General features: G+C 34.6%; 2 protein-coding genes across 3 annotated transcripts in view; both read left to right on the top strand.

Annotated features, from left to right (window-relative positions):
- The window catches only part of LOC145611403 (small ribosomal subunit protein eS1-like), a 54,903-nt gene extending 29,673 nt beyond the window's left edge, over positions 1-25,230 (top strand). The window contains exons 2-8 of the mRNA XM_081666731.1: positions 23,049-23,080; positions 23,171-23,218; positions 23,324-23,429; positions 24,144-24,281; positions 24,402-24,587; positions 24,677-24,877; positions 24,987-25,230. Coding sequence (XP_081522857.1) covers positions 23,070-23,080; positions 23,171-23,218; positions 23,324-23,429; positions 24,144-24,281; positions 24,402-24,587; positions 24,677-24,877; positions 24,987-25,085 — 789 coding nt within the window. The 5' untranslated portion in view covers positions 23,049-23,069 and the 3' untranslated portion in view covers positions 25,086-25,230. The remainder of the gene's footprint in view (positions 1-23,048; positions 23,081-23,170; positions 23,219-23,323; positions 23,430-24,143; positions 24,282-24,401; positions 24,588-24,676; positions 24,878-24,986) is intronic.
- LOC145611134 (uncharacterized) lies at positions 2,459-14,689 on the top strand. 2 transcript variants are annotated; one of them, XM_081666376.1, is made up of 7 exons: positions 2,459-2,551; positions 2,812-3,037; positions 5,861-6,100; positions 11,322-11,433; positions 11,555-11,729; positions 12,635-12,875; positions 14,167-14,689. In XM_081666376.1, exons 2-7 carry the CDS (start codon positions 2,854-2,856, stop codon positions 14,454-14,456), a joined length of 1,242 nt encoding a protein of 413 aa, XP_081522502.1. In that variant the 5' UTR covers positions 2,459-2,551; positions 2,812-2,853; the 3' UTR covers positions 14,457-14,689. The 2 variants fall into 2 exon arrangements, with proteins under 2 accessions (XP_081522502.1, XP_081522503.1); XM_081666377.1 differs by lacking the exon at positions 2,459-2,551 and adding an exon at positions 2,558-2,705.
- Positions 25,231-26,058: the final 828 nt, after the last annotated feature.

Below are 26,058 nucleotides of genomic sequence, written 5' to 3'. Positions count from 1 at the left end.
ACACGAATCTATGTGTTCAAAATAATCTGGAATTAAGTTAAACTAATCAGTAGTTATAATCACCAAAATTTCAAAACATCATTACTATAAAAGCCCTAAATCAATTGTTCATAAAAACCCTAAAATCATGATTTTCAATAAATTGAAACCCTAGGTTTATAATTCATAAAATATGAAATTTATAACATAAATATAATCTGAAATTTATAATCTTTATACCATTAAAATATAATTTGATACTAAAAATATAATCTTTATACTAAAATCAAAACCCAAAACAATTAAATTAACATTAAGCAAAATAATGAAACAAAAGAGGATGAAAATAAGACTAACCTTTTTGTGTGGGAAATTTTTGGAGATTCATGAGGTATTTATAGGAGAGAATTATTGTAGGGTAAAAAGAAAGATTGGGCCTCATAAAAATAATGGGTCGATTTAGTTAACAAATGGGTTAGGCTTGTGTGATTGGACATAAATTGTAGAATAAAGGTGCATAAATTAATTTGTTCAAATAATTTTCGACCCAGATTAATAATTTGAAACTTTTGAAATTAAATTATGAAAAATAACAAATAAATGTTATAAATAAAATAAATTTTCATTTATAAAATATTTTAAAATACGGGGGATTACAAAACAACAACCTTAATTAATTCCCAACCAAGCACGCTTAACTGTGCAGTATCTCAGCATATGAGCTCTCTAAAAGAAGATGCATCTTGTTGATATGAATAGTATATCATATCCTTTTAAAGCAATCATGAGGGGTATTACAGATTTTGCAAGGACGAGATCCGGAGGTTAATTTACCATTGATGGCACCGATTATAAACGGGATATTATCTAGTTGATTGTGTATATGCTGAGTGAGCTGCATTAATTAAAAAAGATTCACATCCTTAGTGCAAGGAAAGATGTTGAGAGGGCATTTGGGGTACTCCAATCTCGTTTTGCTATATTTCGTGAGCTTGCACGTTGTTGGCATAAACGTAATATCCACGATATTATGGATGCGTGTATAATATTACATAATGTGATTGTTGAAGACGAGCGTCACACTTATAACAAATACTTTTCTAACGATGAATTTTTACGAAGTGTTGTTGATGATGTGCATCAAGGACATGAAGAGAATTTCGAGTCACATCTTGAAAGAGATTCAATAATCTGAGATAGACAAATGCATCACCAGCTAAAGGCTGATTTAGTGGAGCATATTTGGTCACATTTTGATAGTTGTAACTTGAATTGATCATAATTTGTTACGTTTGATATTTTTTTAAAAAAAAAAAGGGAATGTTGTTTTGTTAATTAGTTTTATTTAGTGTATTGTCAAATGTTGATTACAAAATATGCAAATAAATTTGGGAGAAAGGTTATCAATACTCTTGATGGAAACATTTAATACTTCATATAAGCTCAAATAATCAAATCGCAAGCAAGTCATTTCATGGTACGAGTACAATACAACTTATATGAAGTTATATTATTGGAGTAAATTTTAATATTGATAGCGGACACAACTTATGAGATTAATTATTGGAATTTTATTTTGGTAAAAGTAAGCAAATTATATAATGTAGTAAATAAAGTATTAGATGCAAGCTACAAAATTTAATAGCTACCATTAGAGTACTTTGTAGCTTAAAATATTGATATGGTAAATCAAGCTACAACTTCTTGTAACTTACCATTGGAGTACATTGTAGCTTTAATAGGTTGTAACTTTAAAAGTTGACGTGGCAAAGCAAGATACACGCCTTTGTAGCTTACCATTGGAGATACTCTTAGTTGAGTCCTCAAGGCCTCAACTTAGGCCTTATATAGTTCAACTTATTTTTAGTTCAACTTATTCTTACTTATTTTATATCAGAAGAGATAAATTCAGATCATATCACCATTTTATGTGCGGTTTTTTTTATCGCTGAATATCTTTAATTACGTAATGAAAAAATATAAAAATTACGTATTAATAAAATACACATTAATACGAATCTAAGAAGACCCGACTTGAAATATTTCTTCTTTAGAGATTATTGTACACATAAGGTTAAAGTTTGGTCAAATTAGACAATCAGAACAGATAAGCAAAAATAAGGTGAACTAAATAAGCCCTTATTAGGTTTCAAAAAAAAAAAAAAACCCCTTATTAGAGATTAAGAAATCCTCATAATTGTCTAATGTTGTCCTGACGATTAGGCTAATTGTTTATTAGTTTTGTAAATTACAAGCAAGTCCTAAATTTATACCGTTGTCCGTTGGAGTAGAGCTAATTATATATAGCCCGGCCCGAAAGCTCGCGTGGCCCGGCAATTTTGGACGCGAATCTTTTGTCTTAAAGTTTGATCCGGCCCGAGAAATGGGAAGAAAGTTTAGGCCATGGCCCGGCCCGAATCTGACCGCGCCCGCCCAATGATTACCTCTACGTTGGAGTTGCTAAAATAATGTTCATGAAGTCATCTTGATTCGGTAATAATTCCACTCGCCCGCCAGAAGCCTCAACCAACTTTATTGTTGAAGCTTGATCGTTCCGTCATTCATATCCAAGGTTACTCTATTTCTCCTCTTTTTCCATTTTTAAACCCTTCGATCTTTTCCCAAAACTTGTTTCAAACTCCAAATTAAATTCTAAAACTAGTTCAATCCCCAAAAAAACCCAAAAAATTAGGGTTCTATTTCTATTACTTGATCAAAATTTCTAGGTTTTGCTTTGTAAAATTCCCTATTTATTTATCTCAATTCAAGCAATTTGATCAATTTATAGATGTTGTGTTGTATTCTGAATTACATGATTATATGAATTTTCAGGTTTTTGCAGTAATTGTGTGGTGACGGAAGAATTCTGCGAGGATGTGGGCAGCTTCGTGTTTAGCGTCATGCTGCGCAGCTTGCGCTTGTGATGCTTGTCGTACAGTGGTTTCCGGGATCAGCCGCCGTTCAGCTCGTATCGCATACTGCGGTGTCTTTGCGCTGTCCTTGATTGTTGCCTATATTCTTCGTGAGGTTGCGGCTCCTCTTATGGAGAAGATGCCTTGTAAGCTATTGATTTTGTCTTTTTACGCGTCTTTCTGTATTTAGCTTTTTGGATTTGTTGCGAATTTGTCGAATAATGATGGTAGTTTGGTAGTTTAGTAGAGGAGTTTCATGATATAGAAGATCAATTTAGCAACTTAGAGTTATTGGTTTGAAATTGATGAAGCTAAACATTAAACATTATATATGTTTGGGGTTTGAAAGATTGCTGAAGGATTTCTAAAGATTTGATGATCCTCTAGCTTCCAGCAGCTCTACACATAGCTATCCCAAAAGTGTGTATAGGTGATTAGGCGTGCTTCACTGCTTCGCATACTAACCTCCTATGAAGTTAAAGTCAGATGTCAGTGCACCTCAGGCTTCTTCTTATTGTACAAATTAGAGTTGGGAAGGAGTCGAAGGACTGAGTTGGAAATGGTTAACTGATCAATATTTTCTTAACCCTCTCTAAATCTTATTGCATGATGTAGCTTAATTTGAACCCATGATGGATGGCCCAACCATGCATAAATGATGAATCCTAATTTGCGAATATTATACTGATGAATCCTAATTTGCGAATATTATACTAAGGCTATATGTATATATGTATATATATATTAATTTTTCTTATAGAAGATATACCACATTTTTACTTCTTAGTTTCTATTTTCTCTCCTTTTCTTCCCCTCCTTTTACTTCTATATTTAAACAAAAGAAAGCCCTTTTCACAATTATATTTTTCATTGATAAATGTGTTCTTGAGAAATTGATTTTTCGTGAAAAATAATTTCCATCAATTGGAGCCTTAGTCAAAACACAAGGCTTCTTCTTCATTCTACTCCAATCAGATATCATTGAAAGACATAATTGGCGAGAGTTCTTGGATTCTTGTTTTCCGTTGCACAGAATTCTAAGTAGCGATATTTTGTTAAAAATAATATAGGTGGTTCATTTCTCTTATCCAGATAGAGATTGTTGGCAAGAGCTCCCTAGTGATCCCTGTCTCTCATGGGCTGCTGGTAGATGTCAATGTGTCACCAGTCTTCCTTTTTCATCTTCCCTATCCCTCCTCTTCCTCCTCCCCAATTTTTTCTATCTCTTGCTTGTGTTTCTTTCTCAAGCTGCTTGAGATTGTTGATTTTACTGTAAAGTCAATCAATTGATCTCTTGTGCTCTCTTTTCAGTTGATAGCTGAATTGTTACATGACTGAGGCCTTTAAGGTTAAGGTTTTAGGGTAATTTAGGACAACTGACATTTTTAAGGGGATGTAAGATCAACCAATTGTTATGCTTTGTCACTTAGAGGTCGTCAGACTGGTCACTACATTAGCTGTGTAAGACTTACTTTTTTTGCTGGTGGTTGAGGGTGGGGGAGGGAAGAGATGAGGAAGATAATAAAAAAAATAAAAGGATCTTATTTTGCTGCTATCTGTTTATTTGGAGTCTGAAGACAGAGGTGACCTTTAGTAGATGAATAACAGAAGAAGATACCAGAAATGAACTAGATTTTGTAGAAATTCACTCTTGTCCTTGCTGAGTTTTTGTATTCTTTGACTAGAATCATGGTATTTTAAACCTAGAATTGGATACTTGTCACATTGTGGCTCCCTCCAAACGTTTAATGCTCCTTTATTGCTCTCTTATACTTTTTCTTGAAGTATTCAGGCCACAATTTGTTATTTTATACATCCCTGTTGCTCCTCTCCTGTTGTCATATGTTAGGCACACTTGTCAAGATAAGTTCTGTTCTCATTTTTCTATCCCTTGTCACTCTCTACTTTGTCTCCTAGTTGTATAGGATTGGCTACATTAGTTCAAGGTCATTCATTTATGTGAACTATCTTTATGATTGAACCCTCAAATTAAATGATTCATTGCTTGGCTTGTTTGGTTTGTTAAGCATGTCTTAGGTAAAGTTGCCAACACATTAGGCTCAGTCACACCTAGCCTTAAGCGCACTAGAGGCATGCCAAAGGCACATTGGATGAATTTCATTTTACTCAATCTTTTAAAATTATGTCTCACTTCAACAAGGCCTGTAATAGAACCTAGACTTTGGGACCCTTATTGCTTTATTGTGCCTTAAGTCTTCTAAAACACTGATTACCTTAACCTGGCTCACATGGCTGGCACTTGGAACCCCTATTGCCTTAAGCTTTTGGGACTCCTTGCTGTAGTGTGCCTTAAGTCTTTTTAAACACTGTGGTATCTCAACCCAATTAAAATGGTCCACTTGATCTCCTTATGATTTTAAATTTTTATCCAGCTTCTCTAATATTCTGCTATTTAATTATTATTCATTTTTTTGTTGCTTCTTTATGAATTTTTTTTTTAATTGTAAATATTTTTAAATCTGAATCCAGTGATGAAATGGTTTCAACGGTACTCCTATTATTTACCTGTCATACAAGCAAGAATATATAATATATTGATTATATTCTATTAGTCGTGAACTGTGACTAAAGCTTTATAAAGGCTAAAGGAATGAGGGAAATCTTTGAGCAATTTCTCAATGTCGATGAAGTGGGGTTTAATTTGCATTTCTTGATTTTGACCTCTTATAGTTAATTCAGGTCTGAAATAATATGGCTCAGAAATGCTCTCAGGATCCAAAGACTGAGCGTGTTTATTTCTGAAACATCTTGAGAAAGCGCTCAAAATGTTTATAGAAAGCATGGATTTAACAAAAAAGGATTTGGCTGTGTTGATTGATCACTTGGAATGTTATTATCTTAATGTATCCTTGTCATGCTCTTATCTTAGCTGCATTAGTCCTGTAGTTCCTACCGGCATTGTGTTAAATACATAAACGTGGAAATTGATATCTTCATTGTTTCTGCAGGGATCAATTATTTTCACCAAACACCTGACAAGGAATGGTTTCAAACAGATGCTGTGCTGCGAGTTAGTCTGGGAAATTTTCTATTTTTCACCATTTTAGCTCTTCTAATGATTGGTGTGAAGAACCAAAAGGATCCTCGTGATAGCTTGCATCATGGTGGATGGATGATGAAAATAATCTGTTGGTGTCTCCTTGTACTCTTGATGTTTTTCCTTCCCAATGGAATCATCAGCCTCTATGGTATGAGCCTATTTATTTTTCTTTGATTTCCCCAATCAACTGCATGTATGTTTTTGTTTCTTTCTTATAATTCTTCCCTCCCCCTTCCTTTCTTGTTTAAGCTCTTCAGTTTTTGTTTTTGCCTCCCCGCTCCCCCTAAAACACGCCCTCTTTTGTTTTGATGAAGTGTTGTATTTACAATTTAAATAGGATTTGAAAATTGGTGACACAATAATAAAGTGTTAATTTGAGGAATCGTACTACTTAAGTTTAGAGAGAGCATTTGTTTGTCCTTTCATAAGCCTTTTATCTTTGTATGAATAAATTATATTCAGCAGTCTTAATTTATTTAGGGGGGGTTTGGTTGGGGGTAATAATCAAAGGGAAAGGGAATGAACAAGGCTCATTCCCTTTGTTGTTGTTTGTTTGTCACGTTCTATCATTCCCTTTACCCACTTTTATTTTTGAGTTTACCCAAATATGTTCCACACCCATTGCCCACCCCCCCCCCCCCCCCCCCCGACTTTTGCATTCCCATTCCCCACTTCATTACCCATCACTCTCTCTCCTCTCAAACCCTAAAAAACCCAATAGCCGTCACCGTCACTGAAGCTCCGGCCACCACGGCAGCCACCGGACTACGTGCACCGGCGATGATCTCTGTCGAGGTACTACCACCGGCGACAATATTCGACCATCGTTCTTCATGTTCTTGTTCTTTAGAATTCATGTTTTATACCTTAATCAACCCCTTTTCTTTTTTTTTTCTTTTTTCATGAATTGTTAAGGAAACCACACTTTATTCCTATTTTTGTTGAATTATTGTGTGTAATTGATAGTCATTGGCCTCATTGCTGTACGTTTGTTCAAGGGTTTGGTTTAATTTTTTATTTTATTTATTTATTTTTTTTTTTTTTTGGGAGGAAGGACGAAAAGTTCATGATTTATCTTTTTTTTTATTATTATTTTTTCTGTAATGTTGGCACCTTGGCAGACTATCAATTACCAAAAAAATTACCAATGTTCAATTTTTTCCAATTTTATACAGTATATACCAATGTTCAATCTTTTTGGGAAACTTGATTTCTGTTGGAAAAAATAAAAAATAATGTTAAAAACTCATTATTTGATTCCCTGTTGAACCAAACAGCCACAAAGGGAATCAATGAGTAGTTGATTCTGTTCGCTACACACAACCAAACAATCAAGCTAAATCAGGGTCAATCCATTCCTTTCTCCTTCATTCCCTTTGTTCATTCCATTCCGATTCCCTTGGGCAAACCAAACGGCCCCTTAGTGTTTTGATGATGTTTATTGATTTCTTATCATCTATGAAGTATGAAAATTGGTGACACAATAACAAAGTGTAAATCTGAGGAATCGTACTACTTAAGTTTAGAGAGAGCATTTGTTTGTCCTTTCATAAGCTTTTCATCTTCGTATGAATAGATTATATTGAGCAGTCTTAATTTATTTTTATTTTGCTGATGTTTATTGATTTCTTATCATCTACGAAGTATAAGTGATGATTTGGCACCGTGTAGAATGTGTCAGATTGAGTGATTTGCTCTGATTTTTTAGTGTCTAGTGTTGGAGTCCAAATTTTCTACCCCATAAGATTTTTCTACAACTTGTGCCACTCTCTCATGAATCACATCATCATTTGTTTTATTTCATTAATACTTTTTCTCAAGAAAAAAGTTATTTTTATCCGTCTTTCTTGTGTCTCCCTGCCATGAAATCCAGCAAACTATTGCTACTTCAACTGGCGAGTCGAATATTTGCTCCCCATACCCAACCTCACCTCCAATTGTTGGTAATTTGCATTAGCAATACTCTCATCTGGAAGTCTCCAAAAGCATCACCAAAAACTAAACGATTGCCGTCGTGCTGGTTATCAATCAATTGGAAACACTTGAAAACCTACCCTATTTTCCAAACAGAATCTAATTTTACCCCCTACAATGACCATCTTCATGAACGATGGAAACCTACCCTATTTTCCAAAAAGAATCTAATTTACCCCCTACAATGACCATCTGTATGAACGACGGGAAAGAAGGGTGTGGTCTGTGTTGTAAAATCTAGATTTCAGATCTATTATTGCTATCAATTACCAACTATGGTAGTGAAATGGGTTGCTGAAAAAAAAAAGAAAATATTTGGTCAAATTTTGAATTGGTATTGGGTATAGCTCACCACTGGTGTTGACTGTGAGTCTTGCTGCTAAATGTATAAGTTCGGAAGAGCAATAAAATGAAAAAATGGGCCAATGGGGTTGGCTACATGATCCAAGATTTTATCTTTTGTACTCACCAACCATGTTCCTCTCTTTCATTTCCTTCTTTTCGATTTAATGCTCCTGCAAGGCCAACTTCTTTATGTCCTAACTCCTATTTTTTTTTCTTCTGTGATTTTTTTAAATAAAAGTTTAAATAGAATGCTGTATAATAAAACCTTGCTTATATGGATCAAAGAAAAGCGGAACATAGAGTGGTAATTTTGCTGTGAGATCGAAAATTTTCTCCCCTTTAATGGTTTAGTTATTGCATCCCTTGTTTTATGACCTATTATTGAAGCTTATGCTTAGTTTTATAAAGCTAGGTGAAAGGCACCTCTCCCCTACCTAGGTGTAACGCATTCAGAAAGTGTTAAGACTTAAGAGGGTCAGAGGAGCATGCTTATTCAAGGTCCAATGCCCTGTGCTTTGTGCACTATTTGTTGAAAAGCAAGAGTGAGGACTTGCGGGGGGAAATCTGAGTTTAAACCTAAAAATTACCAAAAATTCCAAATCAACTCTTACCCTCTAGTAGACTAATTTGAGCAAAAGCCCTTTATTAATTGCATGGATTTACTTGATTTTAACCCCCAAATTGAAAGCCCTAATTATTGAAAATCCTAATTCGCGGTTGGGATGCAATTGGCTTATCGGTGTCTGCTGTTAACCGACATTTCCGGTGAGACTCACATGGTTATTGGCACCATATCTACCAGTGGTCATTGTTGGCCAAGGAATCCCAGGTCTTTCTCACTCTTTGAGCTGCACTTGTTTCTTCATTCTCTCCCTTTGTTCTTCTATTCTCCTCTCTTTTTCTGTCTTCATTGTCCTCTTCAATTTTCACTCTTCTGCTTTTCAATCTCAAAGCTTCTTCTCTGAATTCTTTCTCCTCTGATCTGCTGCTAATTTTTACTTGGTAGGATACTGACAGGTATCCCCACTCTGATTTTACTAGTTACGTAATACCTTCTCCCCCTTCTGATTATTTTAAAATGTTATTTTAAAAATTTAGAAAACTTTTTATTTGTTCAAGCCTGAATGGAAATAAAATAAAATTTTAAATTTAAAAATAAAGTTGCCTTGCACCTTGGCTCTGGGAACCCTTTGTGCCTTGCGCCTTGGCTTCAGGGACTCTTTGCTCCTTGAGTTTTTTAGCACTGATTCTATTTCGATAAATGGCTACAACAGTAAAAGTTGTGATACCAGGAAAAACCAAAGGTTGGATGAATTAAGATTTTCTACGTAGTCCCTTGTATCATGTCCCATAACAAGCGTTAACAAAATATCCAAATGTAATTGTGTTGGATCTAATATACTTGTATCAATGTAATGTTAAGTGATATCAAGATGGGAAAATTGGAATTATAACTAATAGTGACCTATTTGTTGATTAAATCAACTTGACACATTTATCTTAGTATCCCTGGAGTTCATGGTTCTTGCTATTTAGTTCTTTATTCTAGTTATTCAGAGTTTTCACTTTGAGATGTGATACTTGTTATAGAACTTGGTACCCTTGTAGATTGTCATAGTATTCTTATATCAGCAAATCACTAAATTCAATATAAGCTCATGCAAAGTTATTGATTTGTTTCGTTAGGTCTTTTGTTGAATATACTTTCTTCTTTCTATGACAAAATTATATTGAAAACTTTAAAGGCCCAGGTTGTTTAGGGGAATATAAAAAGGCAAAAAGGCTAGATTTAAACAAGTGAAGGAATTCCTTAATTTATTTGTAGCCATTGTATTAAATCTCTTTCAACCTCCACTAAACTTCCTCTTCACTGTTTCCACTACCCCTCCTGCCTCCTCCATTCTCTCTCTCATGTATTGACCTTGCTGGGCACACCTTATTGTGTCGCGTTGACCCTACTACTATTCTTTGAACCAAGTTGAACTCTCTTTCATCTAGTGCACTCTTCCTCTACATATGCAATTTTCAGATGTGGACGGGCCATTGCATACCATGGCTTGATCAAGTTAGCTCATTCCTTGGCTGATGTTTTTTGGGTGATGTCAATTATCTAAAATCTTTATTTTTCCGGCGAGCTTCTCTATCTCTCTTGAAGTGACAAGTGTTTTTTGATGGTGGTGGTTGGTGTGTGGTTGTAGAGGTGGTGGTGGTTATCTAGAGGAGAGATGATTGCAATTATGGTACTTATGTGAGAATAGCAATTGGTAGCAGACGTGCGAGATGTGGCTGCGGAATGAATGTGGTGGTGGGTATGGTGGTGTTGTTGACTTTGGGCTTATGCATTTACTGCAAGCAATGTGATCTGCAATTTTGGAAAGGGTAGGGTAACAAATTAAGCGATTGTGATTAGGTCCTCCATTGAAAATATTAATTTATTATTTGAACCAAAATAGTTGGTATACTCTAGTCTTTTTCTTCTAGGAAGTTTGATTTAGATTAAAAGTAAGCATAGATATCAAGAGGGGAGCAAACTTGAACCTTAAGTGATTGCTAAACTAGTATTAATGAATTTTATTTTATTGTAATATTGTCTTGAACTTTAGGTAAAGATCTTTGGATTTGGTTGTTTATCGTTGCTAGTTTTTGTTCATTATTCAGATTCCCAATACCTTGCTATACCTAAGTCTGACATGAATTCAATACCTTTGTAGTGATCCTTGAAAAAGATGAAATCAGGGTTAGCTTTTCATGTCCATATGCCTTTATTTTAATTCCAGCACTTGCAAAAAGTCCTAGTAACAAATTGTTGCTGAGTTGCTGGTGTGTTTTTGTCAACCCTTTGTATTCCCAATTTTGGGAGAGGTTATTTTGGATTCTGTAAGACTAATACAACTTGAAACTTGCTGCGGCCATTTCTTGATATATTTGTCTAGAGCATCAATCATTGATATTGACAATCGTGTATATTGATGCTAGCTTTGCCTGTCTTTTCATTTATATTGTTTAAAAATTTTTAGTTAATGTTCATTCATGTAAATCTGTTTTGGCAGAGGCAACTTCAAAGTTTGGGGCAGGATTATTTCTTTTTGTTCAAGTTGTGTTGTTGCTAGATTTTGTTCATGGGTGGAATGACAAGTGGGTTGGATACAATGAGCAATTCTGGTAGTGTGCCTTTACTCTTTTATTGAACACCGTTAAATTAATGAAAAGTAGCGTTTCTTGATAAATTTTGTAATTTATGAAATTCCTGACTCTTATGCTGTGAATCTCCGTGAAATCTTAGGTACACTGCTCTGTTTGTTGTTTCACTGATTTGTTACTTGGCAACCTTTTCCTTTTCGGCTGTACTCTTCCATTGGTTTACTCCATCTGGACAAGATTGTGGGCTGAACACCTTTTTTATCGTGACAACCCTTATGTTTGCCTTCATTTTTGCAATAGTAGCTCTACACCCAGCGGTTAGTTACTTTTATTTCAAATTTTCTGTTTACTGCTAAATACTGTCCATTTTTTCATTTATTAAATCAGTAGTTGCAGTGTATGTTACACTTTTAAGTATATTTAGTGTCACACTTGCATATCGTACATCAAGACTAAAGCAGTTTAGATATTTCTTTCTAGTGCTGTACTTCAAAATTCTAGTATAAAGGGTAGACCTCTTAGCGGGTCTTAGGACAATTATTTGTTGTGGCTTTACATCTATCTTCTCCTTTTTGTGATTTTTCTTTTGGGTTTGTTGTTTTGGGTTCCTTTGTCAACAAATTATTATGTACATCAACTTGTTTTATATGCTGCTGAATGAGCTGAACAAATCAATATTCCTTTTGTTTAAGATTAGTTTCTAAACTTTTGTTTTAAGGAAACACCCCACTATATTAGTATGAAGTATATCTTTCTATACTTAACCAAAACTTAGAGCCAGATACTCTCACATTCAATAGAAATATACCCACTATCATCTATCACATCTACTATTTCAGTAAACTAATACTCCAATCATCTCCTTTCGCATCTACTTTTCCTAAAAATTAATGGTTTATAAACAAACAGTTGCATATCTAAAACTATGTGTCATGATAAGTGTTAGATTTAATGTAGGACATACGGAATATTTCACAATCGATTGCTCCGAACCCCCCTCTTTTTTTTCCCGAGGGGGGAGAGGGGGGGGGGGGGGAAGGGATTTTGGGAGGGTTGAGTGATTAATGCGTAAAAGATAGTTACGTACAATTGTACCAAATCATTTCACTCAATATTTAGCTTACAAAATTGCTTTATAGTATATCCGAAATATCCAAGATTACATTTCTATGTTGTCAACTGTATGAATTTGATCAAATTTACAATCTGAACTTTGTTGCAGGTCAATGGTAGCATTTTGCCAGCGTCTGTAATATCACTATATTGCATGTACCTCTGTTATAATGGACTTGCCAGTGAGCCTCGGGATTATCAGTGCAATGGTCTTCACAAGCATTCTCAAGCTGTTTCAACAACTTCACTTACCATTGGGCTGCTTACTACTGTGCTATCGGTTGTCTACTCTGCTGTTCGTGCTGGTTCTTCAACAACTCTTCTTTCCCCTCCTAGTTCACCTCGTGCTGGTAAACTTGTTTGCTGTTTTGGTTTGGCAATTATAGGATCCAATTGCTGCTTTCTTTGCCAAATTTAATCTGTTACAATCCAAAGTATAATTTGGTTTGGATCCAGTTGCTGCTTTCTTTGCCGAACAATGTTATCTGAAAATCCAAAAATTCATTTGATCTGCTTTTTTGGGTTTTCGACCAAAAATTTGATTTTGGTTTAGATATTTGATCAGAATTTTCAAATATCGGATACCATGGATATCATTGGAATAATATCCAAAACATCAAAGTCTTTGGATCTATTATGAAAGCGCTTAGCCCTTCAATTTACCAAGTTAACCCCTTTGATTAAAGTGTTTACCAATCACACAGCTCAAAACTCATGCTTATTTATATATTATTCCTTTTCTTCTTCTAGTCCCCCTATTAATGAGACAAATTTTCGAAATTCAAGATCCATTAGCATACCCATGTTTTTTCTCCTGATCTCCTCTCCTGTAATTGACCTCTTTCATTATCCCACAATAAAATAACTCCTCCAACAGCCCATCATAAATTTTGGATATGAATATATTTGAAATGTAATATTGGATCATATATCCGATCAGTGCTTGGCCCTACTTTTTAATAGTTCTAATGGCCTGTGATCCATATATTAAAAAATTGTGATAAAAAATAAATTACTATTGGCCTAGTATTTAGAAGGGTGTGTGTGTTTTATCTCTCTCCGTAAAAATTAAGAAAATATTTTCAAATCCTGTTTTTGTATGTTGGTTTTGGGTTCAAAAACGAATGAAGTAGGAAATTATGATTATTTGGATTTTTTGTTGCCATGCGAGTGATACGACTTGAGAGAAGGCCTTCTCACCATGTGACTTAAAAGTAGAGATCATGTGAGGATTAATGTTAGCCAACCCAATAATCATTTGGAGACAAAGGCTTTGTTGCTGTTGCTGTTGCTGTTGCTGTTGCTGCTGCTGTTGTAACCTTTGCTCAACTCTAAGATTGCTGTCTAATTCCAAATTCCAATGGAGCTAGAGATTTACCATTGTTTGGTTCTGCATACAGCTGACTAAATTGGACTGGCTTGTTGTTAAGTTATTGCACCATTTATATAAATGATGTAATGGGCTTAGCACTAAATCTACTCTTGATATGTTTGCTGGTGTTCTTCAACTGTTGGATCTTTGTTCTTTAGCATTTTGTTTATTATGGTTTTGTTAAGCTCGCATGCAAAACATATGACTTGTTCTAGGGATTATAGTATATCAGTTTTTTTTAATTGACGTGTGTTTTGGTTTTTGTGAAGGTGCTGGAAGGCCCTTACTTCCTCTCGACAAAGCTGCTGAGGAAGAAGAAAAAGAAAAGGCTAAGCCAGTCACTTACTCCTACACTTTCTTTCATATCATCTTCTCTCTCGCTAGCATGTATTCGGCCATGCTTCTGACTGGGTGGTCAGCATCTGTTGGGGAAAGTGGTAAGCTGATAGATGTGGGGTGGTCATCTGTTTGGGTCCGCATTGTCACTGGATGGGCAACTGCAGCTTTGTACATATGGTCCTTGGTCGCGCCAGTTCTTTTCCCTGATCGAGAGTTCTAATTGGCAAACTTGTATGATGTTATCCGCAGAGTTATGTCTATAGATGTTGTGCTGAAGTCCTATTGCTAATGCTTTGTTACAGCTTTGTGAAGAATGTTAAATTTGGTTATGCCACTTATGCATGAGTATCACCACTCGTCGAATGCTCTTGTAAATAAGAATGTAAAATTTGTCATTTTCTGACCAGATACTCTTTCTTGAATGTGAAATGACACTACTTAAAAGTTGACATTGCTTGAGCTCCATTAATTTGGTTCAAAAACAAAATCGAACTGGAATGATCCTGAATAAGCTCAAGCCAAAACCACAAGCAAGATGGACCAAAACTTTATGAAATGATGCTAGCCGAACTATTTATTCAGGGCTAATCATTTAAATCTCATTAGGAAAGGGCAGTTGTTGAACCCATTTCTTTGGGGTTGGAGGTAGGGCTGTCAAACGGGTTGTGTCGGGTTCGTGTTCGTGTCGATGTTAAACGGGTTGAAAAACCCTTGACCCAAACCTAACCCATTTATTAAACGGGTTGAAAATCCCTGACCCAAACCTAACGTGCTTATTAAACGGGTTACCCGTGTAACCTTTTACCCATATAGTATGTAATAAACTATAATATTCAATATAAAAATTAAAAAGACATATATCATTAATTCATTAATGATACTACAAGAGTTTAAACTTGGTAATTATAGCAAAAGTACTACAAGAATTTAAAGTTGGTTGCTTTAGCAGAACAACCATACATAAGAATTGTCCCAAATTAACAGCCAAATTTTAATTTACAAAAGTTTAAATTTATTTTATCCGCCAAATTAACAGCAAAATATTACCTAAATGTATACATGGTGCCAAGACAATTTACAAAATTACAAGTTTAGAACAAAATTTTTGGTTTTAGTTACTACTTTATTAATAAGTTAAGCGTGTCGGGTTCGGGTTAGCGGGTTGTCGTTCAACCCATTTATATAATTGGGTTATGCGTGTCGGTTTCGGGTTGAAAATTTCAACCCAAACCTAACCCGTTTAATTTCGTGTCGGGTTCGTGTCGACCCAATTATGTAAACGGGTCGAGAATACTAGACCCAAACCCGCTTATTTCGTGTCGGGTTTTCGTGTCGTGTCAGCTTTTGACAGCCCTAGTTAGAGGGTTGTGGTGAACACCTAACAAAATTGTTTGATTTTTATACTGTACTATATAGCTATTGTTCAAACTCAAATAATTGTTTAGGGTTTGTTTGGAATTACTGTGGTTTTCTATTTTTTTGGTTTTTTGTTTTTTAAATCATATGATATATATCGTGTGATGAATAAAAAATTAGTCAAACATTTAAGTCACTATAATTTTAAAAACCTGACAACAGAAAAATGAAAATACTTTTTTCTTATTTCTTGTTTTTGGGTTTTTTATTTTAAAAAAAAAACTAAAGACAAAAAACAATGTCAATCTGCAACCTGGTTGAAGATTAATAGTCCTTTTACAAAAAAAAAAATAAAAAGTGCAACAATTTAACTATTACAATTTGCAAGTTTATAATGTGTATCTTTGACCATTAATATTTTATGTTATCAATTGATAAAAACTATCAAAAGTTTTATGTGTATATACGAGTACTCCCTTTAATGATCATAACACTAGACAAAACACAAAGTTTTAGACAAATGTTGTAGACAAGTTATAGGGTGTGACCAATTGAGGAATTTTATTAGATAATTAGTGGAGACGTATTTAATTATTAGAGAAATAGTTATTAAAAAAAAAAAGAAAAAAGAAAGAAAGAAAGTTGCATATGCAAGGTTAAGTAGTGTTTGAGGATTTTAGGAATACCCGGATGGGGGGTATGGATTTCCTCGGAAGTCATATTCGGAATGCAGCACTTTTATGGCCTGGATACCTGCAAAAACAACGAATCTCTGGTTTATCGGAGATCTGCCTCCGACGATCAAGTTAATGCCTGACAACGGAATTTTAGAGAGAAAAAGAAGAGAGAAGTGAGAGCATTTTTTGGGCATTGTGCCTTTGGTAATTGTGAAGTCTTGTATTTCCTCATAAGATTATGGGGTATATGTAGGGAAGTGGGAGATCATGCTTCTAGGATTCATAACCTAGGAAGACCGACTGCTCTATACGTGGTAGACACGTGTCTTAGGGTATGCTTTATGGTAGGTATTCTTCCTTTAATGGGATTGAGCCCTTCAATATCTTATGTAGCTCCACAATAGCTAGCTAGCATATAAGATATAGCTTTTAATTATTTAAAAATTGCAAGCAGAACCTTTAATTTTTATGCAACTATTGTAAATGCTCTTAGTCACTCAACTAACAGCTAATACCACAACTGACAACTACCTTGTTATCCACGTTTTGTTGAACAAGGCCTAAAGGCTAGTGTAGACTATCTTCGATCCTATTTGGCTTATAAACGAATTTATTTACTACATAGATACTTGTAAACCATTTCTTTTTTATAATTCTATTTGGAGATTTTAGAGATTTTAATGCTTATGCAAGGGAACTTAATACTTTGTTAATAAATACATATAGATATTTCAAATATAGTCATGTAAAATTTTGTTAGATTTGTTAGAATTTTTAGTCTCCAAAGAAGCAATGCTAAATATATTTTTGTACATGTAACATAAAATCTAACTACAAATTGAATTAAAAAACTTTAAAAAAAAAATATCCCTCCATTATTAAGTAAATAAATTACTTTGATTATAGATATGCAAATGTATAGCTTTGACCTTCAATATCTTTTATTTTATATTAAAAAAAAATTTAAAAAAAATGTTGATTTATGAAGATATGCATTATAATTGATCCAATAGCATATTATAGGAAAGTAGCATTTACATTCATATAAGATAATAATTGTGGCTGAAAATAGTATGTAAACTAGTGTGTGGTCCGGGCGATGCCCCGGGTTGCTAGTTTGTATACTTGTTGGTTTTGAGTTTAAGTCTTGCTATAAATATTTTTTAGTTGCCAAACTCAATCATTACATAATGGAAACAAATAGTATAATAAAACACCAATTAACTTATTTAAGTTAACTATAATTTTGTTGGATAAAAAAACACAATTAATAAATGGCTTAGATGGTAAGACTTGTAACTTAACACTTGTTGGTCTTGAATTCAAATCTTGTTATAAGCATTTTTTAGATGCAAACCTAATACATGTTATGAAGTTGACATGTCATGTTTGATATGTCTAGTTTATGTAGTATTTTACCCCCGTCCCTTGGTCATTATTAGTAGTGTTTTTGGCTCTTTAGAGCCATTTTTATTACTAATATGTGTTTTCTAGTGTTTTCGTAGTTTTGGTTGAGTTTTGTAGGGAATTGCACCTTTGGAGTACTTTTCCGGGATTTTATGGAGCAACTACGAGCATTGGAGGAGCACGACCATCTTTCGTAGCCCAAGATCGGTTAGAGTAATCAAACCGGTGAATAAGGGCTCGACTTGTGTGAAGATGAGGCATTTGGACCGAATGATTAAAGCCCCAAAGAGGATATTTGGTTTGGGCCAAGTTACGAGCCTAAACGAGGAGTCCAAGCGACCCAAGGGTGTCCGCCCGGTGGTCCGCCCGATGGTCCGCCCGATGGCGCGCCCGATCGGGCAAAGAAGACTTATATCGCAACAGCCCTTCGCCCGATCAAAAAGGCGCGCCCGGTCGGGCGGTGTGGCGCCCGGTCGGGCGCGTGTCTCTGATAGATCTTTTAAGCATCGTTTAGTTTGTTTTAGTTTAGGATTCTTGCTTATTATAAATATATTTTTGTTAAGCAAGTTTAGGATCCCTTTTACACTTCGTTATTCTTCCTTTACTTTTGTAATTCTTTCTCTTAGATTTTCTCTCTCTACTTAAGCTTATTTTCTCTCTCTACACTATATGCTTTGTTCTTTACTCAACTCTTTATTCTGATTACTTTGGTAACGATTTCTTTTCTCTTAATCTCAGTTATTTATTTTATTCCTTCTATCATGTTTTATTTTGTTGCTTTGATTAGTTTAGATTTAATTATGTGTGAGTAGTTCTTTTTCTAGGGTTTATGGGGATCCATAAATAATATGAAGGGGTAATTTATTGTTGTTAATTATCAATGCTATATTAATTTCCTATTGATTGATTTAATGCTCTGTGACTAGATTAAGCCTGATCTTTTATGCATGAGTTTGACAATATTGATTCGAGATTCGAGAGATGAGAATTGATGTTTAGGTCTAGTTTCAATAGGCAGGTTAATCTATAAATGGTTAAGTCGAGATTCGAGAGATGAGATTTAATACCGGTAGATTAATTCTGTGATTGTAATACGTAGCGAAAGCCCTTTATTATCTGGTTAATTTATGCATTAATGATTGGTTATTATGTTTTACCCTGGAATATTATTTATTGGTGAACCTATGCCCTAGGTCCTTAATTCATTGATTCCTCTTATTTTATTTTCCCTACTTATATTCTTCGTAGTATAATCTTTAAATCACAACAAATTGTTACTAATAATTTAGATTGCTATTAATTAGTTAGAAATAGAAAGACTAGTTTCCCTGTGGATTCGACCCTACTTCCCTATCTACTTTAGTTAGAGGACTTAGGTAATTACTTTTGATTAGGTGATACGACTTTAGCCTGTCAATGTTTATAGTGACATGTTGCACTAGGGGTGCTAATTGAGTTGATCAGCTCGCGAGCAACTCGAGATCGACTCGGTCAACGCTCGGTCAAAACTCGACTCGAGTTGACTCGACTCGAACTCGACTCGACTCGAAACCTTAACGAGCACGAGTCGAGCAAGGTCTTGCTCGACTCGATAAGCTCGCGAGCAGCTCGATAATATTTTATTATTAAAATATTTTTAAAAAAATGTCCCTATATATATACATATATATACATGTATATACATATATATATGTATATACATATATATATAATAAAAATAATTATGATATTCACCTTTCCATTAAACAAAAAAAGGAAAAAATAATACTACCTCCGTTAATTGTTTTGTGCAACTTTTGCCATTTTTGTCCGCTAAGTATTATGTACAACAAAAAAATTTCTTTCCTCCTTTAGTAAAAAAAACTAGTCAAATATCAATTTTACCCTCATTTAAAATAATAAAACACAATTTCTTACTATAATCAGATTTAATTAATTACTAATTTTCACCCCAACCAACCTAATCTAATTAATCAACTCTTTATCTTCAATTCAAGAAACCCAAAACCATCTTCATTCAACTTCAACTTCATCTTCATCTTTTTCATCATCATCATCTTCTTCATCTTCTTTCCCCATATTTTCTCTCTCCTCTTTCAATCAAATTATCTCTTTAAATTTTTACAGATCTTCTTTCTCTTTCATCAACTTCAATAGTTTCTTAGGATTTCTGGGATTTTGGGGGTGGTTTTTGTTTGGGATTTTGTTAGGCTTTCGCGGTGGGATTTCATCGGATTTCGTGAGAATGGCGGTTTCGTATGGTTGGTAGTGGTGGTGGTTTCGTGGGTTTGGTGGTGGTGGGTTTCTCTCTCCTCTTTCAATCTCATTATCTCACTACATCTTGTTTAGATCTTCTTTCTCTCTCTTCAACTTTCAAAAAATTAAATTTGTGATGGGTTTGTCGAATTGGTGGTGATGATTTTGTGGGTTTTGTTTTTCGTGGGGGTGGGTTTTGTATAGGTGGGTTTCGTGGGAAGTGGTGGTGGTGGGTTTCGTGGGGTTGATGGTGGTGGGTTTCGTGAGAAGTGGTGGTGGTGGGTTTCGTGGGGGTGGTAATGGTGGTGGTTTCGTGGGGGTGGTAGTGGTAGTGGTGACGCCGGCGTTGTAGGCGGCGGTGGTGTTGATGAAGGCGGTATGGGTGGTGTTGGCTGGTCTTGGTGGTGGCAGTGGGTATTTGATTATTATCTAAACATTCTCTCTCTACCTTAATTACATACCCTTAAAAAACATTAATCATCATTATCAAGTTTTGCGTTGGCGACCATGTCAAGCCCCAAAGTTGCACAAAACTATTAACAGAGGTAGTAATAATAATAATACACCTCCGTAGTTTCTAGAAATCTAAACTTTCTAACTTCCACTAGCCACTTACTACTCATTCAGTCATTCCAAAGAAAACAAAACCCTAGTCCTCTTCTAGCCGCTACTATTCCGCACTCACCCCTCCCCTCCCCCCCCCCCCCCCCCAATTTTATCTCAATTTTTTCTCAAATCTGAAAGTAAAGCTCGCAGAGGATATAAATTATCGAGGAAGGAAGAAGAGATCAACATCAATTTGAAGGCAATTTTGACAAAGAACAAGCTTTGATATGGCAGGTGTGTTTTAATACTCTCTTTTCTTGTAGATCTGTACTCGTTCACTTGTTTTTGTAGTTTTATTAGATTATTGATAAATTTATTCAAATAGTTGGACAATTTTGCATGTTCTTGAGAAATTAGATGATTAATTTGGGCGATTTTTAGCCAAAATATACAATTAATTCGGCGTTTCATATCGAGTGGAAATTGAATTTGTTTACCCATAATATACAATTTATTGGGCGTTTGATTTAGTGTTTTGTATGTACCAGTTTATAATTTGTAGAATGTAACTTTTTTTATATATATATAATTTATAATTTGTATCTACTACAAGTATCATTTTAACTTAATACATTATTTTGATTGTAGAATAACTTTAGAGAAGAAGAACCAAAAGACATCATTCTTCCAATTTCCTAATACTGAGGTATGGACTTAATTTATAAGTTTTTACATCGTATATATAAGTTATTATTTATTAATTTGAAATATATTATTTTTTGTAGGATATTGGAGAAGATTGAAGGAAGAATTTGCAGCCAAAGACAAATTGAAGAAAAAAAAAATTATTCCCTGTATTCATTTTCCTTGGTCATGTAATAAATTTGATAATGATTAAAATACTTAGTTTGATGTCCTACTTGTTTGTTGTGTAAGAATTTGAATTTGTAAAACATTTTTCTGTTAGATTTTATTTGGTATGTTAAAAAAACTTATGTATGTAAAATAAGTAGTTTACATTAGTTGAAAATATTAAATAGTCAAGTTACAATAAAAAAAACAGAAAAATTAAATTAGATGAGCTGATGATGTGTCAAGCTATCGAGCTTAGCGAGTTAAGAGCCGAGCAATCGAGCTCTTGAGTTAATGAGCTGATTTGAGCCATTGCAACTTAACGAGTAACGAGCATTTTCGAGATCGAGTCGAGCTGCTAAAAAAATTAACGATCACGAGTCGAGCACTAACTAAACGAGCTTAATGAGTAACGATCACGAGTCGAGCACGAGCTCTAGTTTTCGATCACGAGTCGAGCACCCCCTAGCTCGTGATCTACTCGCTCGATTAGCACCCCTATGTAGCACATATTGCTGACATATCGAACTTAAAAAAGGCGGTGACATGTAAAACATATTATGTTTTTGGAACGCTTTTCAATATAGAAGTATAGATAGGGTAAAAGTCAAAGTGGTGCAATCATTAAAAAACATACTACGTATGGAGCAAGACCTTGTAATTTACATCTTATTCAAATAGTATCTAGTTAAAATTATTAAAGTTTAGTAAAAACAATTTCATTTTAGCAAAAAAGTTCGAATGTAAGTTTACCAAATATAAGTTCAATTGTTAAAAAAAAAAATTTTAATCAGTAAGAAAGAAGTAAGAACAATTTTTGTTTAGTAAAAAATAATTTAATTTTAATAATTCTACTGCATCTGTTTAATAATAATTGACACTCTTTAACCATTTTTTTTTGTGCTATTATATAAAAGTTGTTAATAAGTAAGTCTATTGTTTGAGCTATCTATGGAATATCAAGTTTTTATGAACTTCATCCCAGAATAACTGACACATTGGAATTTTTTTCACTATAAATTTTATTATCATCGACTATAGTTTTTTTTAATTATTGTAATAAAAATGCATTTTTATCATAATATATGCTGTTAATAGGTATTAATATAGAGTTTAATTATATAAAAATAAGTTCAAAGTAGTGCATTGATATATATGCATAGTTTAACTATATAAGTCATTTTAGGACGAAGGTAGTATAATAAAAAATACTTCCTCCGTTTTTTTTACTTGCAACACTTCCCTAAAAATGAAATGTCACAATACTTGCAACACACTATAAAAGGAGAGTTACTTTAGGGGAAAACTATACTATTTCTCTTATTTAAAGCACATGACCCACTAAATTACACTCCTAACAACCACTCATCTCATTATAAAGTGTATTATATCATGTGAACCCCACATTTCTTAAATACCGTGGAAAAGTGTATGTTGCATCTAAAAGAAAACGGAAGAAGTACTTTATATAAAAATGAGCAAACTTGAAAAAACAAAAGGCCCACATTTAGAATGTTAGAAATCTAGGGTTTCATTTGCAATTCCAAACAAAGCCCAGAAAAAAGAAAAGCCCGATAAAACGAAACCCCTTAATTCAACAAACTGCATATAAAAACCAGCCACTTTGTCATTAGGGTTTTTCTCTAACCTTTTAAGCAGCAGGAGAGAGATAGAGAGAGAGAGCGCAGCAGCTGCTAAGCAGAAGAAACCCTCATTCCCCCCTCTCTCATTCATCAACCATGGCCGTCGGGTACTCCTGCTTTCTCTCTCCTCCTCCATTTCTCCTCCATTGTTGCAGCTTCTAATACCTTCATTCTGCTGTTTGTTGTCTTTTTTGCAGGAAGAACAAGAGGATTTCCAAGGGTAAGAAGGGAGGCAAGAAGAAAGCGTATGTTCGACGAACCCTAATTTTATTTCAATTTCTGTTTTTTTGAGATTGATTTTTTGATGTGATTGTTTTTGATGTTGATGTTGTTGTTGTTGTTTGATGCAGCTCTGATCCATTTGCTAAGAAGGATTGGTATGATATCAAGGCTCCTTCAATCTTCAACATTAGGAATGTTGGCAAAACCCTAGTTACCCGTACTCAGGGTACCAAGGTCAGTCTATCTCTCAATTTGGGGATTTATTTATCGATTTATTCTGTTTGAATTATTGTTATTTAGTTTTTGTGTTATGGAGTATAATCAGAAATATAGTGGTTTATTAAATGATATTGTTTGATGAAATTCAATTTTTTTGAATGTTATAACTAATTGTCTTTTAGCGTTGTTTGTGTTTTTGATCCTATGATATAATGTAGGTTGAATACTTATTATCCTACGCTAGGTTCTTTGTTAAATTGCGTAGTTTTTCTAAATTTATGAGCTTGATGTTTAATTTTGACTTGTTTTTGTATAGACTATGGAATTACATGTGGAAATGTCATTCAGTTCTTCATGAACTGTGTTGGTGCTTTGAACCTTTTTAAGTTAGATTGATTTTGCAATTAGGCGAATAACCGATTTTAAGAAATGATTTAAGTAGTGTAATGAAATGAAGAGGTAAATAATTTTTGCAAATGACCAAGTAATGTTATCAATTAATCAATGCCTTCTTAATCCCATAAGTGGGGTCTTTAAGCAATGTTATGTGTTTAAGTTTTGGTTTAAAAAATGACTATTGAATTGTCTTTTTTTTGGTTTTAGTTTTAAATATTTTTGTGTATGAGCTTAGTGTAACTGACCTATTATGCATTCCTACATTTTTTGGTTGTTGAGATTTGTTATGCTTTTGTCATATGACTTATTGAATTGTCATTTGTTGAATTTTAGATCGCTTCTGAGGGTCTCAAGCACAGAGTTTTTGAAATTTCATTGGCTGATCTTCAAAATGATGAGGATCAATTCTTCAGGAAGATCCGTCTCAGGGCTGAGGATGTTCAGGGCCGTAATGTCCTCACTAACTTCTGGGTATGTATCTACCATTTTAAATTGTGTATTTTTTTTGTGCTTACCTCTGTTTCTATTAGAAAAGTAGAGGATGCTAATATAGAGAATGCTAATGATTGATGATTGTTTCTAATTATCTAGGGTATGGACTTCACCACAGACAAGTTGAGGTCCCTTGTTCGCAAGTGGCAGACATTGATCGAGGCTCATGTTGATGTCAAGACCACTGACAACTTCACCCTGCGTATGTTCTGTATTGCCTTCACAAAGAGGCGTCCTAACCAGGTCAAGAGGACCACCTATGCTCAGTCTAGCCAGATCCGCCAGGTTGGTTATTGCCATGATCGGTTTCTCCTATTACATATTCTTGCTTAACTAGATATTTACAAGTAATGAATGTGGCAATCTTTGTGCAGATCCGTCGCAAGATGCGTGAGATCATGGTCAACCAGGCTAGCTCTTGTGATCTTAAGGATCTTGTTGCTAAGTTCATCCCCGAGTCTATTGGCAAGGAGATTGAAAAGGCTACAACTGGCATCTACCCATTGCAAAACGTGTACATCAGGAAGGTTAAAATCCTCAAGGCCCCCAAATTTGATCTTGGAAAGTTGATGGAGGTAAGTCATTTCTCTGAATTATTGTTGAAGCATATGATCATGTATCTTTCATTCAATAGTGACTAGAATTCTGATTCTATAATTGATCGTCTGTTTGGCTTGATTGTAGGTTCACGGTGACTACTCCGAGGATGTAGGTGTAAAGCTAGACCGACCAGCTGAGGAAACTGTTGCCGAGGGTGAGGCCACAGAAGTTGTTGGTGCTTAGACAAAATCTGCTTCATGTTTTAGTAATATAGACGCGGTTAGCAAACTTTTTTAACGATGAAATTGATTAGAAGTTTTGGTGTTTTATCTTTTTGTTGAAGAGAGTTGTAAGATGATTTTTCTTGGGAAAATTTATTGTGTTTGAACGCCTGTGTTTCCTACTTTGTTATCACAACTCCATCTCATATATATTTACAATTTTGCTTGGGAGTTATGTCTCCCACATTGCTAATTTAGTGTGGCCTAATGTGACATTTGATATTGATAACGAGTCCAAGCTAATAAGTACTCTAGCACTCTGCTGTTATTGGTTTTGGGGCAGGTCTTCTCTGTAAACCAGTAGCTTCGCGTATCAACATGCCATATCAAGTTCTATTTTAGGAGATATTTATATTGTATAAATGAGACTGTGACCTTTAATTATGTTGGTAAGCCAAATCATCTGTATGTAAATGATGTTGACTTGTTGAGCTTCAAACATTAACTCTCTACTTGCTCAGAAGATTATACTGTTGTGTTTCTTTTAATGTCAATGATGTGCGCAATTAGAATTAAAAAACGGAGTAGGTTCTTATAAACTGCTGTTAAGCTTTTCTGTTTGTATAATGTCTTGCTTTTAGTCTAATAAACATTGTATCATTGTATGACATAGGCTATGTCAGTAAGGGTCAAATCAAACACAAACTCTTAATAACACCCAGTTTACACTAAATTAGTGTAAATCAGAATGGGTAACTTCATCACCGAGAAAAACACCCACCACCAACCCTGTCGGATTCTAGCGCCGCTGACCTCCCCCATCCCCCGATTCCGGCGTCGCTGACCTCCTCCATCCCCTGATTTGTGTCGAACTTCGATCCTTGCCCCAATTTCGCGTCGAACCCAGTGTCGGGTTTGGTGGGTTTTCACACTTTCTTTCTCTGTCTTCCTTCAAAGCAATCCACTAACAACTACAACACTATCTTTCCCCCAAA

This window comes from Chenopodium album, chromosome 24 (assembly GCF_948465745.1).
Source record: "Chenopodium album chromosome 24, dcCheAlbu1.1, whole genome shotgun sequence".
Classification (NCBI taxonomy): domain Eukaryota; kingdom Viridiplantae; phylum Streptophyta; class Magnoliopsida; order Caryophyllales; family Amaranthaceae; genus Chenopodium; species Chenopodium album.
This window is presented reverse-complemented; position numbering and strand designations above follow the sequence as displayed.

Coding starts and splice junctions, on each gene's coding strand:
- LOC145611134 (XM_081666376.1), top strand. CDS start 2,854: ATGTGGGCAGCTTCGTGTTTAGCGTCATGCTGCGCAGCTTGCGCTTGT. Junction 3,038..5,860: donor TCTTATGGAGAAGATGCCTT/GTAAGCTATTGA, acceptor TTGTTTCTGCAG/GGATCAATTATTTTCACCAA. Junction 11,434..11,554: donor GGATACAATGAGCAATTCTG/GTAGTGTGCCTT, acceptor GTGAAATCTTAG/GTACACTGCTCTGTTTGTTG.